Source organism: Phycodurus eques, chromosome 9 (assembly GCF_024500275.1).
Source record: "Phycodurus eques isolate BA_2022a chromosome 9, UOR_Pequ_1.1, whole genome shotgun sequence".
Taxonomy (NCBI): domain Eukaryota; kingdom Metazoa; phylum Chordata; class Actinopteri; order Syngnathiformes; family Syngnathidae; genus Phycodurus; species Phycodurus eques.
The window spans coordinates 13,039,815-13,061,774 of NC_084533.1; the positions used below are offsets into that span (position 1 = coordinate 13,039,815).

Sequence of the window (21,960 nt, forward strand, 5' to 3'; positions counted from 1 at the left end):
TCGTCCCATCTCACAGAATACTCATCTTAGACTTTTTATAAAGCTCTTAGTGGCTTTGACCTACTGTGTGAACCTCTACAAAAATAATCCAAGTCCTCGATCTTCCTTGCTGGACTATCTCATGGTCCACAAAAATATCTCAGAGGCTTGGCAAGAGAAAGATCTGTTTGGCCTTATTTGGGACTTATTTACAAACTTCCACACAAAGTTAATTTTGACTCATGTAGTTTCTCCCATTTGGAATGTCCTCCAAAAAGATTCCGAGATGATTATTTTGTGCTTTTCATACCCACATAGGCTTCAAACTAGAAAGCTCCTCCACCTTAAGTTCAGCTACAAATCAATTGCATCTGATCCCTCCACGCACAGTTGTAGAATCTGCATGTTCTCTTGCCAGTTATCGAACTCCCACTGAGAACCCACTCCATGTCCACGCTCGCTGAAGGCCCAAAAGATTAGATTTATCACGGGAGCAGAAACATAAGAGCCTATAAATGAAACTGCTATCTTTGGGAAGGTATCTCTGTCCAGCAAGCAAAGCATGGATTTTGCCAGGTCATATGATGAGGACCTTTCAGCTCTGAGTTGTCCCAAACACAGCAGTCTACTTTTCCAGCCCAAAATATCTACCAAATGGTGGCTTTCAGGAAACATATTTGTAATATCTAAACATTGTTATGAAAAAACAAAAACAAAAAATCACTTTAGGGATTTCTAATCAGCCTACAACTGCATGTATGTACAAAAGTAAGTTTTTAAGTAAAGAGTCCGTTAGGGGTTAGTTATGTTTTTACCACCATTCCTTTTCTGATTGACTGTAAATAATAATTTATATCTTTTACGGATAAAAAAATTATTTTGATGTATTTTTCTATGTTTGCCATGGCCGTTTCATCACAATTGCTCTGTATAATTTGTGTAACTATTTCTATTACTTTGTCAAGTAAAATAACTAATCACACTTGGTTGCATGCTTTGATTACATTTCTTAATTTTGAATGAATGCATCGGAGGGTCCCTCTAAAACTGTGTATTAAAAGCATAGATCATTACTTTGGAATGAACAACATATTTGGTCATCACACAAATAATAAACTGATAAAACAAAAACGGATGAAATGTAAATACAGTACAGAACGAAAAATTTGTTTGTCGCCTTGTACAGTATGTGTACAGCATGTGGAAAACTACCATACCATACCCATATTGACTTCATGACAAATTTAAATTGTAATCACGGATATTTCCAAAAGCAACTGTTATGTAATTACACATCTTCTCCCAGTAATATAATGGATTACAATTACATCCATTTTGTAATTCATTACATGGAATTAGTTACTCCCTAGCACTGGTGATAAGTATACAGTAGAGTGTCGTTACCCCAAGCTGAACTCATGCAGCTATTTGTTGAAGAATGTATTTATTTCATTACAACTCCAAAAGCACCTGGTAAGCTGGGTTGTGCTCGCCTGCAGCAGCAAAAGAGCAACACTGTGCTTTCCTCTTCTGCCCGCGACTGCCACATTATAAATGTCTCCTATTCTGTGTTGTGGTTTAACCTGAGGTGTTTCACAAGGTTTGTCATGTTGCCACAACCTTTACCGTTTTTCCATAAACATCACAATCATCAAACATCTTGGCTGTTTGGAGCTAAAATTGCTCTATATGTTACTCCTACTTATGCTTTGCAATATTGCCATCGTATAGAGTTAGACTGAGACTGACTGACTGCGCAATGTGGCGTCGTGCATTACATACGGTACTTACCCAAGCGGAACAAAAAGTAGTTCCCACCAACTGCATTTTCTTGAGAGAAGATCTTACTAATTTAGTTACTTTTCACTGTTTTTCTGTTGATAACGTACTGTACATTCCCGCTTGAATGATTTAAGTATCTAAAGTATTGCTAATTTAATTTGAGAATACATTTTAGAACATTGATTGACGACTCTAAATTGCCCGTAGGTGTGAATGTGAGTGCGAATGGTTCTTTGTTTCTATGTGCCCTGCGATTGGCTGGCAACCGGTTCAGGGAGTACCCGCCTCCCGCCCGAAGATAGCTGGGATAGGCTCCAGCACGCCTGCGACCCTTGTGAAGATAAGAGGTAAAAATAAAATGGATGGATGAATTTTAGAACATAAAGACCTGGTATCAGATGTACCAGCATTTCAGTACCGCCACTATTGGGGGTAAAGTTTTTATTGGGATAGGCTTTTATTTTCCTGCATTTTCATCCACCCGTCCATTCATTTTCTCTAATGCTTGTTCTCATTAAGGTGGCAAGTGAGCTGGAGCCTATCCCAGCTGACTTTGGGTGAGAGGCAGAGATACACTCTGAACTGGTCGCCAGCCAATCACAGGGCTCATATAGATAACACTCAGACTCCCACCTAAGGACAATTTGGAGTCTTCAATGAACCTACTGCATCATGCATGGTTTTGGAACGTGGGAGGACGTCAGAGCACCCGGAGAAAACCCAGACATGCAGACATGCTAATCACTAGTCCACGTGCTGTCCATTTTCATAGTAATATCCCCCCCCCCCCCCCCCCCCCAAAAAAAATCCACAAATAGATCATGACAATTAAAACATCATAATTAAAAAGTTGGACAAAATAAATATCGAGAAAAACAATACTGTGGTGCAACCAGAGGCCATTGGAGCCATTGGAGGCCATTTTGGTTCGCAACAAAGTTCAAGTGGTTCTCAGCAGTAAACTCTTCAATGTCATTTGAGGCCCTCGTTTGTTTCAAATGGACAGGGCATCAGTTAGAGTGAATTATTGGAGGATTTTACTCCTAACTGCAAAGGTTGCTAATATTAGGTGCACATGTACAGTATCAAATGTAATGAGAGCCAGTGTAAGAACTGTATAAATTCTACCTTTTCAAAGAAACGAAAAATAAGGTTCAGTATGGACAATGTTCCCAATATACTGTACGTGCCTTGGGTTAATCCCATTTACATTTCAATAAAATAATCACCAGTGTTTTTAAAGGTTGACCAAGACAGTTGTCAACTTCATGATCTTTTGACTGAGTTCAGTCAAATGACACAGGATGTTCCAGCTTCTTGGGATTTGATGGAAAACTGCTGCAGGGGCAATGACCTCCCACTTGAACAAATACCCACTAAACTGCAGCTGTTTTTTTGTTTTTTTTTAATTTGGTGAAAGTAACTGACATTTTTAAATGACCAAAAAATGAAGCATACAGTTTATATTGAACGCTTGGTCCCCACTGAGAGCTTCATTGTCCCCAATGTGGTTATCCAACAGTTTGGATGCAACGACTGGAATGTTGTTATCAGAGAGCTGACTGGAATCATTAAAATGATATTCACGGAAAACTCATCTCTTTAAATATGCAAGCACAGCTTTGATGTGTTTTGGCAGCTCAAGGTGAAAAAGATTAAATAAGAATGAGAATTGAATTATCTCCGTGCACTTGAACACTTGAATATAAAGGAGGACGGGTTTCCACACGTCATTGGATCAGGTCGATTTCAACACTGTGTGAGCAGGTCAAACTTCATTTGTTTAAAAACTCGGGTCATGTGATCAACCCATATATGGGTCTGTATATTTCAAATCAAGGAAACAAAGGGAGTCTTCTGGTATTACTTTGTGCTTAGTTGTTAGTTAGCTGCTTAATTGTCACATAAGTGTGAAAAGAAGTTAACTGTTGTAAAAACGTTTTTTTTTTTTTTTTTTAATCAATAAATACATACAATCCGCCTTTGTGAACAAGGGTCGACGCTCACGGCCATGTAGCACAAAAAGAAGTATTGGGACACCACAGGAGTCTTACTGCTTTGAAAAAACCGTCTGCTCGCTTCTTGCAAAATGGCGCCGTTTACTCTGCTGCTGCAGCTGCTGCTCACATTCGTCTTATCCAATTTTTGTTTTTCTGAGGTTGCTCTTTTTTCTTAATATTTTGCTGCTAAAAAGAGCCATTAGAAAGCCAAAGCAAAAGCACGTTTTGTGCTACTTTAGAGACATGTTTTACAAATGGTATGACTTCAGTTCTTCCACTGTACTTCCCATTTCTCTAAGTAAGTAGAAATACAAAGTTGAAGCCGTGAGACTCTGTCACGAAAGCATCAGAGAAGACAGATAACTGAAATGCAGGACAACAGCCAGAAAGGTGATTTGTGATGCCAAAACAGCAACAATCAACATCATAATGACGCAAGTCATACGTTTTCAGACACTAAAAGCTACATCCTTAACTGAATAACCAGTTATGATGATAGAACCAATATTCTAATACCAACAGGAAATGTTTACCTGTGACCTTTTTTTTTTTTTTTCTTTTCAGTTTTGGACCATTTTCCCACATTTACAGGGGTCAGTCTTTTGCGAACTTGTCCGACAGGTTTCATCCCGTTGACTTCAAACTTGGTGAGTACTATCATAAGACCTGGGACACGAAAAGTTATCGAAAGCTTATTTTGCCATAGTGGTTCAACTATAATTATTGCCATTACTACATGACGAAGCGGCACGGTGGGCTGACTGGTTAGCACATCTGCCTCACATTTCTGAGGACTGACATTCAAATCCCAGCCTCGCCTGTGTGGAGTTTGCATGTTCTCCAGGCGATCCTAGTGAGGAGAAGCGGATCTGTATCCTCTTTAGGTGAGATAGTAGAAAACAAAACCAATGAAGCCCAAAGAACAATAATGTGTTTTGGCTGTAGTTGTTTCTTTGGTTGTTTGGTAGGTTGTTTTTTTATTTTTGTTTGGGGTTTTTTTGTGATTGCTCTACACAGTTTGACTAAAATTGTACAGATAGATTAGTAATTGATATGATGATAATGGTTGTCCATAAAAACATTTCTGCGGTTAAAATGCACTATACAACCAAAAGTGTTTTGTGGATCTGAGAATATCACACAACATCCACCATGTATGGTGTGTCAAAGACTACACCACAAGCCCACTCATTCAGGTGAGGTGCTATTGATCTGTGCATATGCATGCTATTTGGCTGGCTTCGATCTAGGGAGAGAAAGACATTAAACTATATATAAATGACAGTGATGTGATCACGTTGTCCTTTAAGGGTTAACCACAGCAAATGTAAGTAAATAAGTAAGAGGCTATCCATTCATCCATTTTCTGTACCGCTTATCTTCACTAGGGTCGCAGGCGTGCTGGAGCCTATCCCAGCTATCTTCGGGCGAGAGCCCTGAACTGGTCGCCAGCCAATCGCAGGGCACATAGAAACAAACAACCATTCGCACTCACATTCACACCTACGGGCAATTTAGAGTCTTCAAACATCCTACCACGCAGGTTTTTTGGGATGTGGGAGGAAACCGGAGTCCCCGGAGAAAACCCACGCAGGCACGAGGAGAACATGCATACTCCACACAGGCGGGGCCGGGATTTGAACCCAGGTCCTCAAAACTGTGAGGCAGATGTACTAATCAGTCGTCCACCGTGCAGCCCACTCAGTGGCTATCAATCCATTTTCTGAGCCGCTTCTCCTCACTAGGGTCGCGGGCGTGCTGGAGCCTATCCCAGCTATCATCGGGCAGGAGGCGGGGTATACCCTGAACTGGTTGCCAGCCAATCGCAGGGCACATACAAACAAACAACCATTCGCACTCACATTCACAGCTATGGGCAATTTAGAGTTGTCAATTAACCTACCATGCATGTTTTTGGGATGTGGGAGGAAACCGGAGTTCCCGGAGAAAACCCACGCAGGCACGGGGAGAACATGCAAACTTCACACAGGCGGGTCCGGGGATTGAACCCCGGACCTCGGAACTGTGAGGCAGACGCTCTAACCAGTCGTCCACTGTGCCGCCCTCAGTGGCTATGTATAGTACAAATGCATAACCTCACTAAACCAGTTGTGTTGTGTTGAAAGTGGTTGAAAGGTTAAAGGCCTAACCTGTCACCTTTAACCTTCCACAGCAAGAAAGGCATGTATCCATGCAGGATGAAGGCAAAAAAGGTCAATAAAGAGGATCTAGAAAGGGCTCCAACAAATGTTTGCTTTATATTATGAGGAGCCACTTAAAGCGAAAAATAAAACTTATCTTCCTTACGTTTGCGAGACAGTCCTTTAATATGAGTGTTTCAAAAAATAGATCTCAGATTCGAAGACAAAATATGCTGAGAAAATAGCATGTTCCTTGATTAAATTGATTAATGCTGCATGGGTAAAATAATAATAATAATATTAATGTGTGAAAGTAGGAAGCATATGAGTTTTTCATATCCCTGACAACTTTGAGGAAATATTTAGCATCATTCTAAAAGGATCATGGTTACATGTGGCATAAGCTAAAGCAGTGATCCCCAACCAAGGTGCCGTAGTCCACTAAAGAACACAATGAACTCTTTTTCTCGTGGTATAAGAATACGTGGCCATCAGGGACGTAGTAAAATTTCAGTCCCTGACGACCTTTCATAAGAAGACACGCTCAGTTACAGTTCCGCTAAACTCACTGTGCGTTGTGTGTTTTGTATTTACGGCTTACATATAGATACATATAACGCCATTTTGTAATTTTTATCAACAGCAATATCATCAATAACACTGCAACTAATAAGCATGCTTTAAAATGAATAGGTTTCATCAGTCATAATGTGATTTAGCATTTGGTCTAATATGACCTTTCTTTGGAAAACAAAAAACTTGGTAAGCATTTGGCTGCCTACTTTTAGTTTTCTTTACTTCTGTCTCTCCTTTCTCTTCTTGTTTGTGTGTACTGTGTGTACCCAGAGAAGCACTGTGTACATTGCAACAAATGAGTTGGGTGGAATAAACCATTTTGCATTTTTTTGCAAGGTGGGTGTCGGTAGTCCTCAGACTTCAATTAAAGCACCTTGAACTTTCACCACAGAATATATTTCATGACATCACTTTTTATTACTGACATATTTAAATAAAAGAAAAATATTTCTGAACTTTACAAATGCCCAGGTGCCCCTCGTTGCTTGAGGCCTGGGATTTTCGGGGCAAATTGCAACCAATAACTTAGGGGAGCCCTGCAGTAGCATTGATTGCAAAAAAATCATTTTCGTTCATCGTCGTTCAACCCCAAGTGTGAATTGCGAGATCATCAGGTGTGCTGCCAGATTATTATCCAGTTTTGCTGAAGTGGTCCCAACATTACGAATAATGTATCTTTGTGTCTTTCATCTACAGCATCTATGCCAGTGAAGCATAGTGACGGCTCAGAACAATTAAATGCTCTAAGTTGGCAATTAAACTGTGAATGTGACTTTTTTTTTGGAATTGGTGGTGTGCAGTGAGATTTTGTGAAAAAGGTGCCTTGGCTCCATAAAGATTAGGAAACGCTGCTGTACGGGGGACAATCTTCTAATTGTTTACTTTCATCTGTATGGTGTTAATGCAAGGACCTCAAACAGGCAAATACAGTTAGGACACAAATTAGCTTCCTTTGCTCTTATTTGGATGCAGCCCCCTCCCACAGCGGGGACGCACAACTCGAGAGGCATGTTGTGGGGGCTTCACAGTCTCGTCGAGTGCATTGCGCTCGGCATCTTGCTGTGGTGATGTGTTGGGCTGAGTGGGTGACATGCTGGCGTCCCCCTCCCCACGGCCGCTCACTTGTCCACCGTGTGAGTGGGAGCGAGCCACGCCGGACATGTGAAGCCTGCTATGGAGGAGCTGTTGGGTCAAAATGAGCGCGAGCACTGAAAATGTCAGCAACTTGTGGGAAAATGGGACCTCCGAGGGGAACCGCGAAGTGGACCTCAGGCGGGCCATCCCGCTCGGAATGGCGCTGGGGGCTTTCATCACGTTCGCCATCGCGGGCAACATCCTCGTCATCCTCTCGGTGGTGTGCAACAGGCACCTGCGCACCCCCACCAACTACTTCATCATCAACTTGGCCATCGCCGACCTGCTGCTGGGCACCACGGTGCTGCCGGTGTCGGCCACCCAGGAGATCCTCGACCGCTGGGTGTTCGGCAGGATCTGTTGCGACATCTGGGCGGCGGTGGACGTGCTGTGTTGCACCGCGTCCATCATGAGCCTGTGCGTCATCTCCATCGACCGCTACATCGGCGTGAGTCACCCGCTCCGGTACCCCGGCATCGTGACGGAGAGGCGGGCTCTGCTGGCCATGCTCGGGGTGTGGCTGCTGTCCGTGGTCATCTCCATCGGACCCCTGCTCGGCTGGAAGCAGCCGCCGTCGCCGGACGACGCCGTGTGCGCCATCACCGAGGAGCCCTTTTACGCGCTCTTCTCCTCGCTCGGCTCCTTCTACATTCCTCTGGCCGTCATCCTGGCCATGTACTGCCGCGTGTATATCGTGGCCAAACGCACCACCAAGAACCTGGAGGCCGGCGTCATGCGCGAGAGGATGAACTCCGGCGAGCTGACCCTGAGGGTCCACAAGGGCGCTCAGGCTCAGGCGCACGACGGTTGCGGGGGTGGCGCGGGCAAGGGCCGCGGGCACCAGGCCAGAAGCTCCCTCGCGGTCAAACTGCTCAAGTTCTCCCGGGAGAAGAAGGCGGCGAAGACTTTGGGAGTTGTGGTGGGAATGTTTACACTTTGTTGGCTGCCCTTCTTCCTCGCCCTGCCCATTGGTAAGTTCCCGTCCACCAACTATCTTTCTTCTCTCGTACTGTATTTACACGTTGTGGTTTTATACTGCCAAGACTGGTGAACAACTGGCGTATTCAAGAGAAACACAAACATGGCATTTCCTTGTTTTGCAGCACGTTTCATTTATGTGCATGTGAGTGTGGAGACTATGTTTTAGGTTGACGGTTTAGGACAGGGCTGTCAAACTCATTTTTGACCATTATGATTGTAAAACCATATCAATGTTTAATCGCCTCATCATATTATTACACATAGACAACCAATTGATGGATAACTACTTTTGAAATCAGAAGTCAAGGATAATGCTTTGTTCCACTATTGTTCAAGTAACTGTGAAAGGGGGCCGGAGGCCAAACATGCTTACAATAGTTCATTACTATTTATTACATATGAATATTATACATACATTTGGAACAGATTTTAGCAAGAATCATGGAAGTTGACACACATGATTTGCTTTCGCGGGCCACATAAAATGAAGTGGCGGGCCAGATCTGGCCCCAGGGCCTTGAGTTTGACACCGGTGGTTTAGGAAGAGGGTTTTTGGCAAATAAGAGAGCTCTCTTTTTTATGTGTGTGTGTGAGAAGTTTTTGGGTGAGTGCAGAGGTTTGTGGGTGTGAGTTTTTAATGTGTGTGGTGTTTTACTGCGTGTGAGTTTAAGATTTGTCAAATGTTACATGGAACATCAGTATTTTGTTACGGAAATCACTGAACGCTGACTCGTTATGGCCGTAACACCGATTGTTCCGGATATTGAGAGAGAAAAAAAAGTCTGACAAATAGAGAGAGGGGGAAAAGCTGCATGGGCTACACTATTTTTGTCAGGGTTTTGGGTTTTTGAAGGCGTTTTAGGCAAGGAAGAGGGGGACCCAAATGCAGAAAAGCAGGGAGGCAAGGCAGTAGTGCAGGAATATCACCCCAAAAAAATATTTCCAAAAAAAGGCAAACACGGATCAAGGAGGTAACGCTGAGTTAACAAAGGTCCACAAATAAAAAGTCACAAAGAGACAATGGAGGCACTAATAACGCACCACTACAAGATGGGAACAGGAAACATACGTGAGACAAGACTACAGAGAACAGGTGGCGACAATAACTAACTAAGCACACAAGACGTGACGTACAGGAAAACATGAAACAACACCAAACACAATCCAAACCAAAACACAGACCATGACAATTTTATTACGCAACCCGACTGGGTTTCCAAGCCGTGGAGCCAAATGTTCTCTTTGCATCCGCGGCCAACGCATTGCAAGTCACTAATTCATCGTATCCATGGTAGCGAATAAGCTAAACTTCTTAGCATGCTTCTTCGTATCGTTTGCATTATCACACACAAGAGGGTGAGGAGTGGGTAGGAAAAGATGAAAAAGCATGATGCTAATTGCTAAGCTATCATGTCATGAAGTCGCAAAACAAGGAAATAAGGGATTGGGTGATACAGTACACTTGTCACATAGGAACCGCGTTACAGCAGAGAGTAACCAAGTTTGAACATCAAAATAACAAGCCAATTAATACGGGTCTGGAGATATAAACGTCAAATAATTCACGGCCTCGCAAGACGCTCCCTGAACCGGAAAGGAAGACATACGTCACTGGAGACGTCATCTGAGAACGGGGTCGGGTTACAACTATATTCCTTTCCATTTAGCATCATTGTTTGCGGGAGTTCGACACTTCGTCACAGTTTTCCTAAGTCTCATGAGCGTTACAACTACAGCGTTCTCCGAGCCGCTGAGTACATCAGAAAATGATGTATCTGAATTAATTGTAAATCAAATTTGTGCACACTCAAAAATAAATCTGAATAACAAGCATTCTAAAAATGACGTATTCAAGATTACAGTATATAAGATCAGCTCATTGACCAATTGTAGCACTGTGTTAGGGTGGTGAAAACGTAAGTACTGTATATTGCATATCTAATTCTGTGTGGTCATTTAAGGACAGTGTAGCCTCTGCATGTTCAATAAACAGTTTCCCACAGCGGGCATGACTTAGCCTTCATGCATTCTCAGACGCTAAACGCACGAAACAAATATTCGAGTTGTGATTTAAAGATGAAAGACGGTTCACAGAGCGCGAAGTCAGGAGACAAGAGGAGGCTGTTTATACAACACTGACCAACCAACCAACTGCCAAAAAAACATCTGAGGGCATTTCTCAGCACCGTCTCTGGTGGCGCATACTGATTCAACGTGACAAGACATCAAGCGACTTGACATTGTGACCTCTTTTAACGAAGAAACTAAGGCTGTACAAAGTCTTTTTGCAATTCACTCCGATGTTGTCCTGATGGATATGATTTACACAGAAATGTATCGCGTTTTCCTCTCTTTTCCCTGCTGCGAATCCCTGTTGCTCATGGTATGCAAAAGTCAGTGTGAGGATGCAGGGCACGTGTCTGTAATTGAACTTTGTTTAAAAATAGTGAGTAAAAAGCTCTTTACAGTCAGACATTTACTGGATAAAATGCTTGAAGAGTTTGCTTTCCCGTGAATCACTGAGCAAAAACATACATCTCTGTCGCATGGAGTTGACCAACTTCTGGTGCCTGTGTACTTATATTGCCTCCGCTGTCTACCAAACATTTATCAATGACGTCCTCCACGATATGTTGTACCGGTTTGTTTTTGTTGACTTGGAGGGCATCCTCATTCTCTCCCGCTCCCCCGAAGAACACCGCCGTCATGTCCGCCAAGTCCTCCAGCGCCTTCTGTAGAACAGGCTGTATGTCAAACCAGAAAAATGTGAATTCCACCTCTCCTCCGTACACTTCCTAGGTTATATCATTGCCAAAGGACAATTGCAACCAGACCCTGCCAAGATTCAAGCAGTCGTTAACTGGCCCACTCCCACCAACCGCAAACAACTAGGTTTCCTTGGATTGGTCAACTTCTACCGCCGCTTCATCCGCAACGACAGTAGTCGCTATTCCTCCCACGAGGCTTACCTCCACCAGCTCTCCGTTTCAGTGGACCCCTGCAGCATCCCAAGCCTTAGACCAACTTAAGACCCTTTTCACCAGTGCTCCCATCCTACGACACCCCGACCCCTCCCTCCAGTTTGTAGTGGAGGTTGACGCCTCGGACACTGGGGCAGAGGCCGTTCTCTCGCAGCGGGGCCGCTCTTCCCAAAAACTTCATCCATGAGCTTTCTTTTCCCATCGTCTATCCCCTGCTGAACGGAACTACAACATTGGCAACCGAGAGCTGCTGGCCATCATCTGGGCATTGGAAGAGTGAAGGCACTGGCTGGAGGGGACTGATTTATCATTTATCATCTGGACTGATCATAAGAACCTTGTATACCTCCGTTCCGCCAAACGCCTTAACCCACAACAAGCTCGCTGGGCCCTCTTCTTGAGCCAATTTAATTTCAGCCTCTCCTTCTGTCCTGGATCCCGCAACAGCAAACCCCCCTCCATCCCTGCAGAACCAAAACCCATCCTCCCTTCCTCGTGCTTCGTTGTAGCAGCCACTTGGAAAATCGAACAGGTGGTTAAAGAGGCTCAAAACACTCACCCGGATCCCAAGACCGGACCTCCGAACCGACTGTTCGTACCCGATTCCGCACGCTCTGACGTCCTTCAGTGGGCCCACAACTCCAAGCTCACCTGTCATCCATTTCATCCAGTAACACTTCTGGTGGCCCAGCCTAGTCAAAGAACACCCGGGAGCTCATCCACGCTTGGTCCGTCTGTGCCCCGCAGCAGCCAGCTTCTCTTCGGGATACCATCCACAGACCAACGGCCAGACGGAGCGGGCAAATCAGTCCCTGGAATCGGCCCTTCGCTGCGTTGCCGCACGCAACCCCACTTCCTGGAGCTCATTCCTCCCATGGATTGAGCGACCTCCCACTCCAGACGGAATCCCGCAAACTCACTCCGCGCTTTATTGGTCCATTCCCGATCACGAAAATCATCAATCCCACATCTGTTCATCTGAAACTTCCGCAATCTCTGAAAATTCATCCAACGTTCCATGTGTCATTACTCAAGCCTGTCTCCACCAGCGCTCTTAGCCCTCCGGCCGTACCCGCTCCGCCCCCCCGAGTTATCGACAACCATCTGGCCTGCACGGTTTCGCGCTTCCTCGAAGTGAGGCCCAAGGGGAGGGGTTACCAGTTTCTGGTAGACTGGGAGGGTTACGGTCTGAAGGAACGCTCCTGGAAGCTGAACCTTGACGACTCCTTCCGGACTTTTACGCGGCTCACCCGGGTAAACTGGGAAGGACGCCGGGAGGCGTTCGTTGCGAGGGGGGTACTGTCATGAGCTGTGCCCCGCAGTTCTTTCATTGGAGCTTGGGTGGCGCTTTGCGCCCCTCTCGCCCTCTCTCTCTCCCTCCCTCTCTCTCTTCCCAGTAATCAGCACCACCTCGGCCGCGCACCTGTCATCAATCAGCCTTTATCATCACCTGTATAAAAGGCTGCCAGATCCCAGAAACTCTCGCCAGAGTATTAATGTTCTCCTATGGTACATCGGCTGTCTAACCAACACGTAAGCTACGCCAGTCCTCGCGATCCTTCTGACCTCCGTGTTTTTCCTTGTCCTCAGTGCTTCTTCCGTGTTCCCCGCCGTGTTGACCTCTTCCAGCACGCGGCCAAACCATCCACCTCCTCACCCCACCGCCTGCCGCACGTTCCCTGTCTCGACAACCCGCCAGTACGCCTCAAGGATCCATCTCCATAGCCTCTTCAATAAACCTTTCACCACAAACCTCTCAGCTTCTGGCTCCAGTTAAAATCATATCGTGACAGATGTCTATATTTACTTCCAATGAACTCTACATTGTAGTTGTCATTAGCAGAAGAGGAATCATTAGTACTCAGGGGAATACATGTTACTTCACAGACACCATCCCCGCAACTCTAACACCCCAAACAGGCACTAATGTCCTGTGAAAGGATTTAGCGGTGCAAGCAGTGCGCCTCTGAATGTGAGAGAAACAAGAGAGAAACTAACAGTTGAACATGTGAATCAATTGTGTCAGTGCGAACGCGTAGAAGAAGAAATAAGAATAAATGTTATTTGCGTGCTTTTTATCTCTCTATTCTGAAATTTGTGTGCTCCAAGGGTAATAGAACAATGTTTTATAGGCGGTGGGAACTCAACAAGTGTATTAAAAAGTCTAATAAATTAAAATTGGCCACGGCTCATAGGGCTGCACGGTTGATAGAACAGGTTGCAGGGATGTTAAATCCAATTTTCCCAAAATGTCATCATGTTGTGGTTTCACAGAGAGCAGTCTGGAAGACAAAAATATTTCTGTCCTTTTAGATTAAGGTTGATTATTTGTAATTAGGGCATAGTTATGAAACCTGGCTGCTTAGTTCTCAGTATGCAGTTGTACTGTATGTACAGTGCCTATTAAAAGTTTTCATCCACCTTTACATTTTTCACATTTTTTTATTTGACCGCTGGATGCTTTATTGTTTTACATTTCTTATTGTTTACTATGGGTGTGTAGAATGTTGAGGGAAAATTTTTTATGTATTTAATCAATTTTGTTATATACGGGTATCTGTTACAAAACAAAATGAGGAAAGAGTAAAGTGCACCGTATAATTGCCATTGCTTATGTTTACACAAATATTTCTGTGTGTCACAAAGAAGTAGTCTTCTGAAAAGGAACCGCAACAAAGAGAAAAATTGTTATATGAGAATGAAAAGGTATTTATTTTAGAAGAAAATTATAAAATTACGATTTGTAAGATTACAACTTATTTCTTCTAAAATATAGCTTTATTCTCGCACAATTCTCACTTTATTATCATAAATTCACAACTTGAATTCTTTAAAACTGTATTTTAATGAGATTGCACTTACGGTATGTACTGTTTACCTTTTTAGCCAAAGGGGCAACACCAGTTATAATAACATTTCCGTAAATTAGACTCTGTAGGAGACTGTAGAGACCCCTTCTACAAAGTCATGATGGTTCAACCAGTCCACCATACTTAAGAAAACAACGGTGAATAGAAAGGAATCTTACCTCAGAAACCGCAAGGTGTGAATATGGAGAAAATAATAATAATCCATTGCTATTAAGGATTGCAATGGTGGTTAACGCCATGTCATTGCAAGCCCCAGAAAATAGACAATGCTTGCACTTGGGTAAGGGGTTCTCAAATGTTATGGGAAGGAATTACAGGGATGAATTTCTTCCTTGGACCACCGCATAAGGACCACCTCACAATCTGAACACCTGTTAAACATAATTCCCATGTGTACCCCTAAATGCCAGAACTAGAATGTTGTCTATATTTGGGGTAAAAAAGTCATAATGTTAGGATGGAAAAGTCATACTTTGAAGAGAAAAAAAAGTGTAATGTTATGAGAATAAAGTTTAAATCTTTACAACTAAGACCTATTTTGTTGGGTTAAAAGTCGTAATATTACAAGAATAAAGGTGTAGTTTCCAAGATAAATCCATAATATGATAATAAAGTCAAGGTTTAACAGGGAGTAAAGTCATATTCTAACAAGTGAATTTCAAAAATACAACTTGTTGTCATATTACACCGTTTATTCAGAAGAATAATATGCATTGTTTTCCTCTAAAAATATATTTTAAAAAATGGACTGTCTTCTTGAAAAGTGACAATTCGGTGGCAGGAAGTCAGTCTAAACTTACGCCTCCTCAGACCGAGGGTAAATACTGGAGAAAGGTAGACTGCTGGTCTAATGGGATTTGGGTGATTTTAAATGGGGCACAGGTACACAGATACTGAGATTATTGCCAGCACATTTTGTATAAAATAAGGGTAGCCGCTGACATTGTATGTTGCCACACCAGCCAAGAGCAGTGACAATGGTCCACTCACGTACACATCGCTGCGATTACGCATCGTCCTCTTCCGCACAGAGAGCGCTCTGTCGAGACTGTCCTTGCGCCACATTTAAAGAGAATGACAGGAGCCGCTTTGATTGGTGGAGTCGCCTGTAAAAATACCCACAGTGGCGAAACCCAGCCACTCTCAGATCTGCCGGGCTGCATTGGGCTACCAAATGACCAGTCTAATCCGCCCCTGGTGCACAGTTGCGCTGCCCGCCCCGCCGGATGTTCGACGTTCATGAAAATAGGGTCCTAGGCGTCTCATGGTTTTTATGTTTACTAATAACAGTGTAAACCTATTTCTACACTTGTATAGGCATTAAGAATGACAATTTGTATGTAACTTGGAACCTTGTCTTTATAGTTAATAAAGGTTTTATGAGGGAGACAGGAAAATAAGTATTTTTCCATTATTGCCTATGGGAAAAATGAATAAAAATCACAATCTGACCAAATCAGATAGCAAACAGTGCCATAGAAGGGATTGTGTTAGATGGAAGAAGTTGACAAACACAATAGGGCACTAATCCTGACCAAGACGCTCCTTTTATGTCCAGTTTGAATCGGTTAAAACGTTCAGTATATGCAATAACATTAGTGTAAAATGTTTACACCGAACTTGATCAGTTGTTACTTTAAAAAATGTGTATTGTGCCGCAGGGACAAAGGACAGGTCCCATTTACTTTGACTTGAATACTCGGTGTGAGCGATACGTTTGGATTAATACTACCATTACTAACTCCTCTACTGTTTACTTCCATTTCACAGCAAAACTGAACAGAATTACCCAGACAGCTGTTTTCTAAAGTCTGGAGCTGCTTCAATTAAAGAACCCATTACATGTTGGGCCACAGCCAGACATTTTCATTCACTACTTAGCAAATCTACCACACACTTTGGCAGAGGTCTGCATTTTCTCCAACTAATTTAAATCATTTAATTGTACAGTACTATGAAGTCAGAAGACACTGCATTACGTTTTGTCGTTGGAGAGAGAATTTGGAAGAGTACAGTTTGGCATTACCAACACTTGTTTTGGTGTAAGTACATGTTTTTCTACAATGCCAAATTTTATTTTCAACGCTAAAACGTAATGTCCATTATTCTGGCTCCCTACAAAACAGAAGGTCCTCAAGATATGACATGCAGTGGTTGGGTGAAAATGCACATACTGTACCACTGCAGAGTTGATTGTCTCGACCACTGCGGCAGTGCTTCCCAAACGCGTATATTACAAAAATCTCACGGCACATCATCAAACAAAAATGTCACAAAAAGTACATATATTGTTACAGTGGGGTTAGGGGCCGTGAATGACGAAAATATGTGAGTAATTGCCTAGTTTCTACTTTGCCTTTACAGTTGGCCAAGGACTACTTTGGTTAAAATGCTGCTCCTCACCCGAATTGAAATTGGTTCCTTGGCACCAAGATGCCACCAGATGGAGCACAAAATAGCAAATACTGTACGTGAGTTTTTCCAGCAAATAACAGAGGATAGGTTAAAAAGTCAATTTGTGAATGCCCAACCGCAAATATGCAGAGGATCACTCTACTGAATTCGGTTGTCTGAATGGCAACAGCTGATGCACATGTTAAATGTGCTATTTAGTGGAAGAGCATTTAGTTGTCCTTCATTTCACCATACGGTATTGGTCCCAATATATGTATACAGATGTATTTGTGGTAAACAAATAATCATTTCCAGACAGAAATTGAGAGTGAAATTGTAAAAAAAACATTCCGGAACAAATCTAATGATCTCTCACAGCACATTGTGGTTGAGAATGACTGCACTACAGTGTGTTGAGCCCTGGACAGTTCTGAACTTTGTGCCGATGCTGCCATCTGCTGGCTACAAAAAGGTTACATTATCTTCAGAATCAGAATCACCTTTATTTGCCAAGAATGTCCCAAAAACACACAAGGAATTTGTCTCCGGTAGTTGGAGCCGCTCTAGTACGACAACAGACAGTCAATTGCTAGTTATCTGGTACATTTTTTTTTGGACAATTGTGCAAAATGATGCAGAGTCCTCTAGCACTTAGAGCAGTTTGAAAGACTAATATTACAATAGTCCGGTGCAACGACCATTGTGCAAAGGGCGCCGAGACTTCAAGTGAGTAGTGCGATAATCTGGGACAATGTTGATTGTGCAAATGTTGCAGATACGCCTCAATCAGTGTGCAAATGGAGCAGATGCTACTCTGGCATGAGTGGCCAGTATTGGTCAACAACAGATATGCAACCTCAAGAGTGGGTAGCGGGGTACCGACAATCCTTTCAGCAGTTTTGATTGTCCGTTGCAGTCGGAGTTTGTCCTTTTTTATAGCAGCACCAAACCAGACTGTGATGGAAGAACACAGGACTGATTCGATGACCGCTGTGTAGAACTGCCTCAGCAGCTCCTGTGGCAGACCGTGCTTCCTCAGAAGCTGCAGGAAGTACATCCTCTGCTGGGCCTTTTTGAGGACGGAGTTGATGTTGGTCCTGAGAGACTGTAATTCCCAGGAACTTGAAGGTCTCGACGGTTGAAACAAGGCGAAGGAGGCCTCCTGAAGTCCACGATCATCTCTACAGTCTTGAGCATGTTCAGCTCCAGGCTCTTTACTTCGTCATGGACCCCATTTGCTCAAGACAGAATTTATGCAATGGGGACCTAAATATAAAACACCAATGCAAAGAGTTAGTATGTCCGCGTCAGGTGACATACGTTAAGTAATACATTGCCAGCAGATGAAAACAAACGAAGAGTTGTAAGAGCATTACAAATTTGTCAGGAACGTTAAATTGGGGACAGCTTTGGCGTATCATTAAAATGTAATGGGCCGTCACATGCAGTCTACCAAGAATACAGTCCCTGAAATTGAACACTGCTTGCAAGTCCAGCCATATTTAGACTTGTGATATTTAGTTTTTAATAAAGTTGTCTTTAATGCACAATAGATTTGAACAAAAATAATCCAAACGCAGAGGTGGGTAGTAACGTGCTACATACATATACTCAAGTAACATTTTCGATAAACTGTACATGTCTTAGTACTTTAAATGCACCGTACCTTTTACTGGAGTATTTATGTGAAGCAGGATCAATACTTTTACTCCATTATAGTGTTCGACATGCCGTTTGCTACTTTGATGTATCCCTTCTTGCACGTGGATTCCTCTTTTTAAACTCCATCTTGGACTTCCACACAGGACGCCCGTTGCCCCAATCCAACATGATCACTAATGTAATTTGACTCCAATTCACCAATCAGACGACACAAGGCATTCAGTCACATGACCGCGCACGTAGCCTCTGCGAGCCAATCAAAATGACTCGTTTTAGGGGGGGAAAAAAGCCACGCGAGTGTGTTTACTTTACAGACTCAAAAAAAACAACAGCTTTGTCATCCATCCATCCATTTTCTTCCACTTATCTGAGGTCGGGTCACAGTAGCTTTAGCGGGGACGCTCAGACTTCCCTCTCCCCAGCCACTTCATCCAGCTCTTCCAGGGGGATCCCGAGGCGTTCGCAGGCCAGCCGAGAGACGTAGTCTCTCCAGCGTGTCTGGGTCGTCCCCGGGGTACGAATCAGATGCCCCAGCCACCTCATCTGGCTCCTCTCAATGCGGAGGAGCAGCGGCTCTACTCTGAGCCCCTCCCGGATGACCGAGCTTCTCACCCTATCTCTAAGGGAGAGCCCGGAAACCTTGCGGAGAAAACTCATTACACATGTATCCAACCAATAGTCACGACCCACAGCTCGTGACCATAGGTGAGGGTAGGAACGCAGATCAACCGGTAAATTGAGAGCTTTGCCTTTCGGCTTAGCTCCTTCTATACCACAACGGACAGATACAAACTCTGCATCACTGCAGACACTGCACCGAGCCGCCTGTCGATCTCCCGTTCCATTCTTCCCTCACTCGTGAACAAGACCCCGATATATTTGAACTCCTCCACTTAGGGCAGGATCTCATCCCCGACCTGGAGAGGGCACACCACCCATTTCCAACTGAGGACCATGGTCTCAGATTTGGAGGTGCTGCATCATTGTCATGCAGCTCTTAAATTGTGACTGCCCAAACTTGGATATTTCAACCCACTTCTAAATTGAGAAAACACCTTATGGTAAGTTGCAGATGTTTCTATTGTTGTTTTGGCAGTGGCTATGGCAGCATTAGCCCTATCTTATGGTATACTAGCTATTTTATGCAAGTTCAGCATTCAGGTAAGGAACCTCAAGGGACAGATGGTGGTAGACTTTGCAAAAATGATGGAAATGGCTGTAGTGAACACTTTCTTCCAGAAGAGACAGGAACATAGGATGACCTACAAGAGCAGAGGTAGAAGCACGCAGGTGGATTACATCTTGTGCAGACGATGTAATCTGAAGGAGGTTACCGACTGTAAGGTAGTGGTAGGGGAGAGTGTGGCTAGACAGCATAGGATGACTGGTGGTGGGGAGGAAGATTAAGAAGACAAAGGCAGAGCAGAGAACCATGTGGTGGAAGCTGAGAAAGGACGAGCGCTGTGCGGCTTTTCGGGAAGTGGTGAGACAGGCTCTCGGTGGACGGGAGGAACTTCCAGAAGACTGGACCACCACAGCCAAGGTGAGCAGAGAGACAGGCAGGAGAGTACTTGGTGTATCTTCTGGTAGGAAATGAAGAAGGAGACTTGGTGGTGGAACTTCAAAGTAAAGTAAATCATACAAGGAAAGAGATTAGCTTAAAAAAAAAAAAAAAAAAAAAAAAAAAGTGGGACACTGAGAGGACTGAGGAGAGGAGAAAGGAACACATGGAGGTATGAGGTAGGGCGAAAGTAGAGGTGGAAAAGGCTAAACAAGAGGCATATGATGACATGTATGCCAGGTTGGACATTAAAGAAGGCGAAAATGATCTAGACAGGTTGGCCAGACAGTGGGATAGAGATGGGAAGGATGTGCAGCAGGTTAGGGTGATTAAGGATAGAGATGGAAATGTGTTGACTGGTGCCAGTAGTGTGCTGGATAGATGGAAAGAATACTTTGAGTAGTTGATGAATGAGTAAACTGAGAGAGAAAGAAGAATAGAAGAGGCAAGTGTGGTGGACCAGGAAGTAGCAATGATTAATCAGGGGGAAGTTGGAAAGGTACTAAAGAGGATGAAAAATGGAAAGGCAGTTGGTCCTGATGACATACCTGTGAAGGTATGGAAGCATCTCGGAGACGTGGCTGTGGATCTTTTGACCAGCTTGTTCAACAGAATTCTAGCGGGTGAGAAGATGCCTGACCAAACCAAACAAGCGTCTTAAAAAGTAGATGTACGTTAGTCATGTGGAATAACAATAACAATATGGAATGGAATAACAAGTCAATCCTCAGCCGCTCACATTTTGTCCCCCACATAGACAGATGTACAAAGATACATACATTGTAGTGAATGAGTTTTGAACCAAATAGGTGAAAGTGTGTAATTTTCCATGGCACACCTGATGATCTCTCACGGCACGGTGCGAATGTGCCACCGCACGCTGGTTGGGAATCACTGATCTACTCCCATAGTGAGTGTTATACGGTGCCTTTTGTGGTTTTCCATATTAAATGCCATGTTTTGCCTTCTGTTTGATTTTTCTCAGGCTCTTTCAATGTGAATCTACGCCCACCTGATCTCCTCTTCAAGGTGATCTTCTGGTTGGGCTACTTCAACAGCTGCCTGAATCCCATCATCTACCCTTGCTACAACCGCGAGTTCAAACTGGCCTTCATTCGCATCCTGCGGTGCCAATGGCATCAGCGCAAACGCCCCGGGTGGAGTTCATATAATTACCGTTCCTCCACATTCAGCTCTTCTGGGCATTCCCGCAAAGGCTCCAATGACCACACCCCCGGTTGCTCGAACGGCAGTCAGCGTACGCCGCCGTCCTCGGCCAGCCCGAGCCCTAGCTACCTCGGCAAGGGTCTACCGCCGTGCACTGAGGGCGAGGCATTGCACACCTGGTCAACAACTCCCTCCACACCCAACATATTGCCTGGCAGCCACACAGACTGCCAGCAGGGCTGTGTCATCACAGCTTTTAAGGGAGGGGAAGCGGGGCTGACTGCTGGTGCAGTTTTTTCTTTCCCCTTTGGGAAGGAAAAAGACAAGGCAGTGGTTGGAAAAGAACCACTTTACAATGTGTGACTGCATCCACTGTAGGTGATGACTATGACTTCTCCGTCCCTGAAACATAAAAGGTTCTCTGTGGTCGACACGACAGGATCTAGCTGCTGAGATTTGTTTTTATGTGTGGGCATTGACACAATTAATTAAGGAAGATGGACAAAATAGGAGGCTTGGGAAAATTTTTAAATTATCTGAATCGTAAAGCCTGAACGTGACCTGATTGATGTAAAATGTGGAAAACTGTATTCATTTCAGTCTTTTGATTTGTTATTGTAATGTTGTGGAATTAAAATATAACATGGTTTGTGCAACTGTGTACCAATATCACCATTCGGAAAATTGATGTTAGAAATTTGATACAATCCTGCAAAAGAAGATACTATTACT

At 43.8% G+C, this 21,960-nt stretch overlaps 1 protein-coding gene across 2 annotated transcripts; it reads left to right on the plus strand.

The window, feature by feature from the left end:
• The first annotated feature begins 7,533 nt into the window (after positions 1 to 7,533).
• LOC133407647 (alpha-1B adrenergic receptor-like) lies at positions 7,534 to 21,865 on the plus strand. 2 transcript variants are annotated; one of them, XM_061685742.1, is made up of 2 exons: positions 7,534 to 8,583; positions 21,047 to 21,865. In XM_061685742.1, exons 1-2 carry the CDS (start codon positions 7,674 to 7,676, stop codon positions 21,589 to 21,591), a joined length of 1,455 nt encoding a protein of 484 aa, XP_061541726.1. In that variant the 5' UTR covers positions 7,534 to 7,673; the 3' UTR covers positions 21,592 to 21,865. The 2 variants fall into 2 exon arrangements, with proteins under 2 accessions (XP_061541726.1, XP_061541727.1); XM_061685743.1 differs by lacking the exon at positions 21,047 to 21,865 and adding an exon at positions 13,165 to 13,942.
• Positions 21,866 to 21,960: the final 95 nt, after the last annotated feature.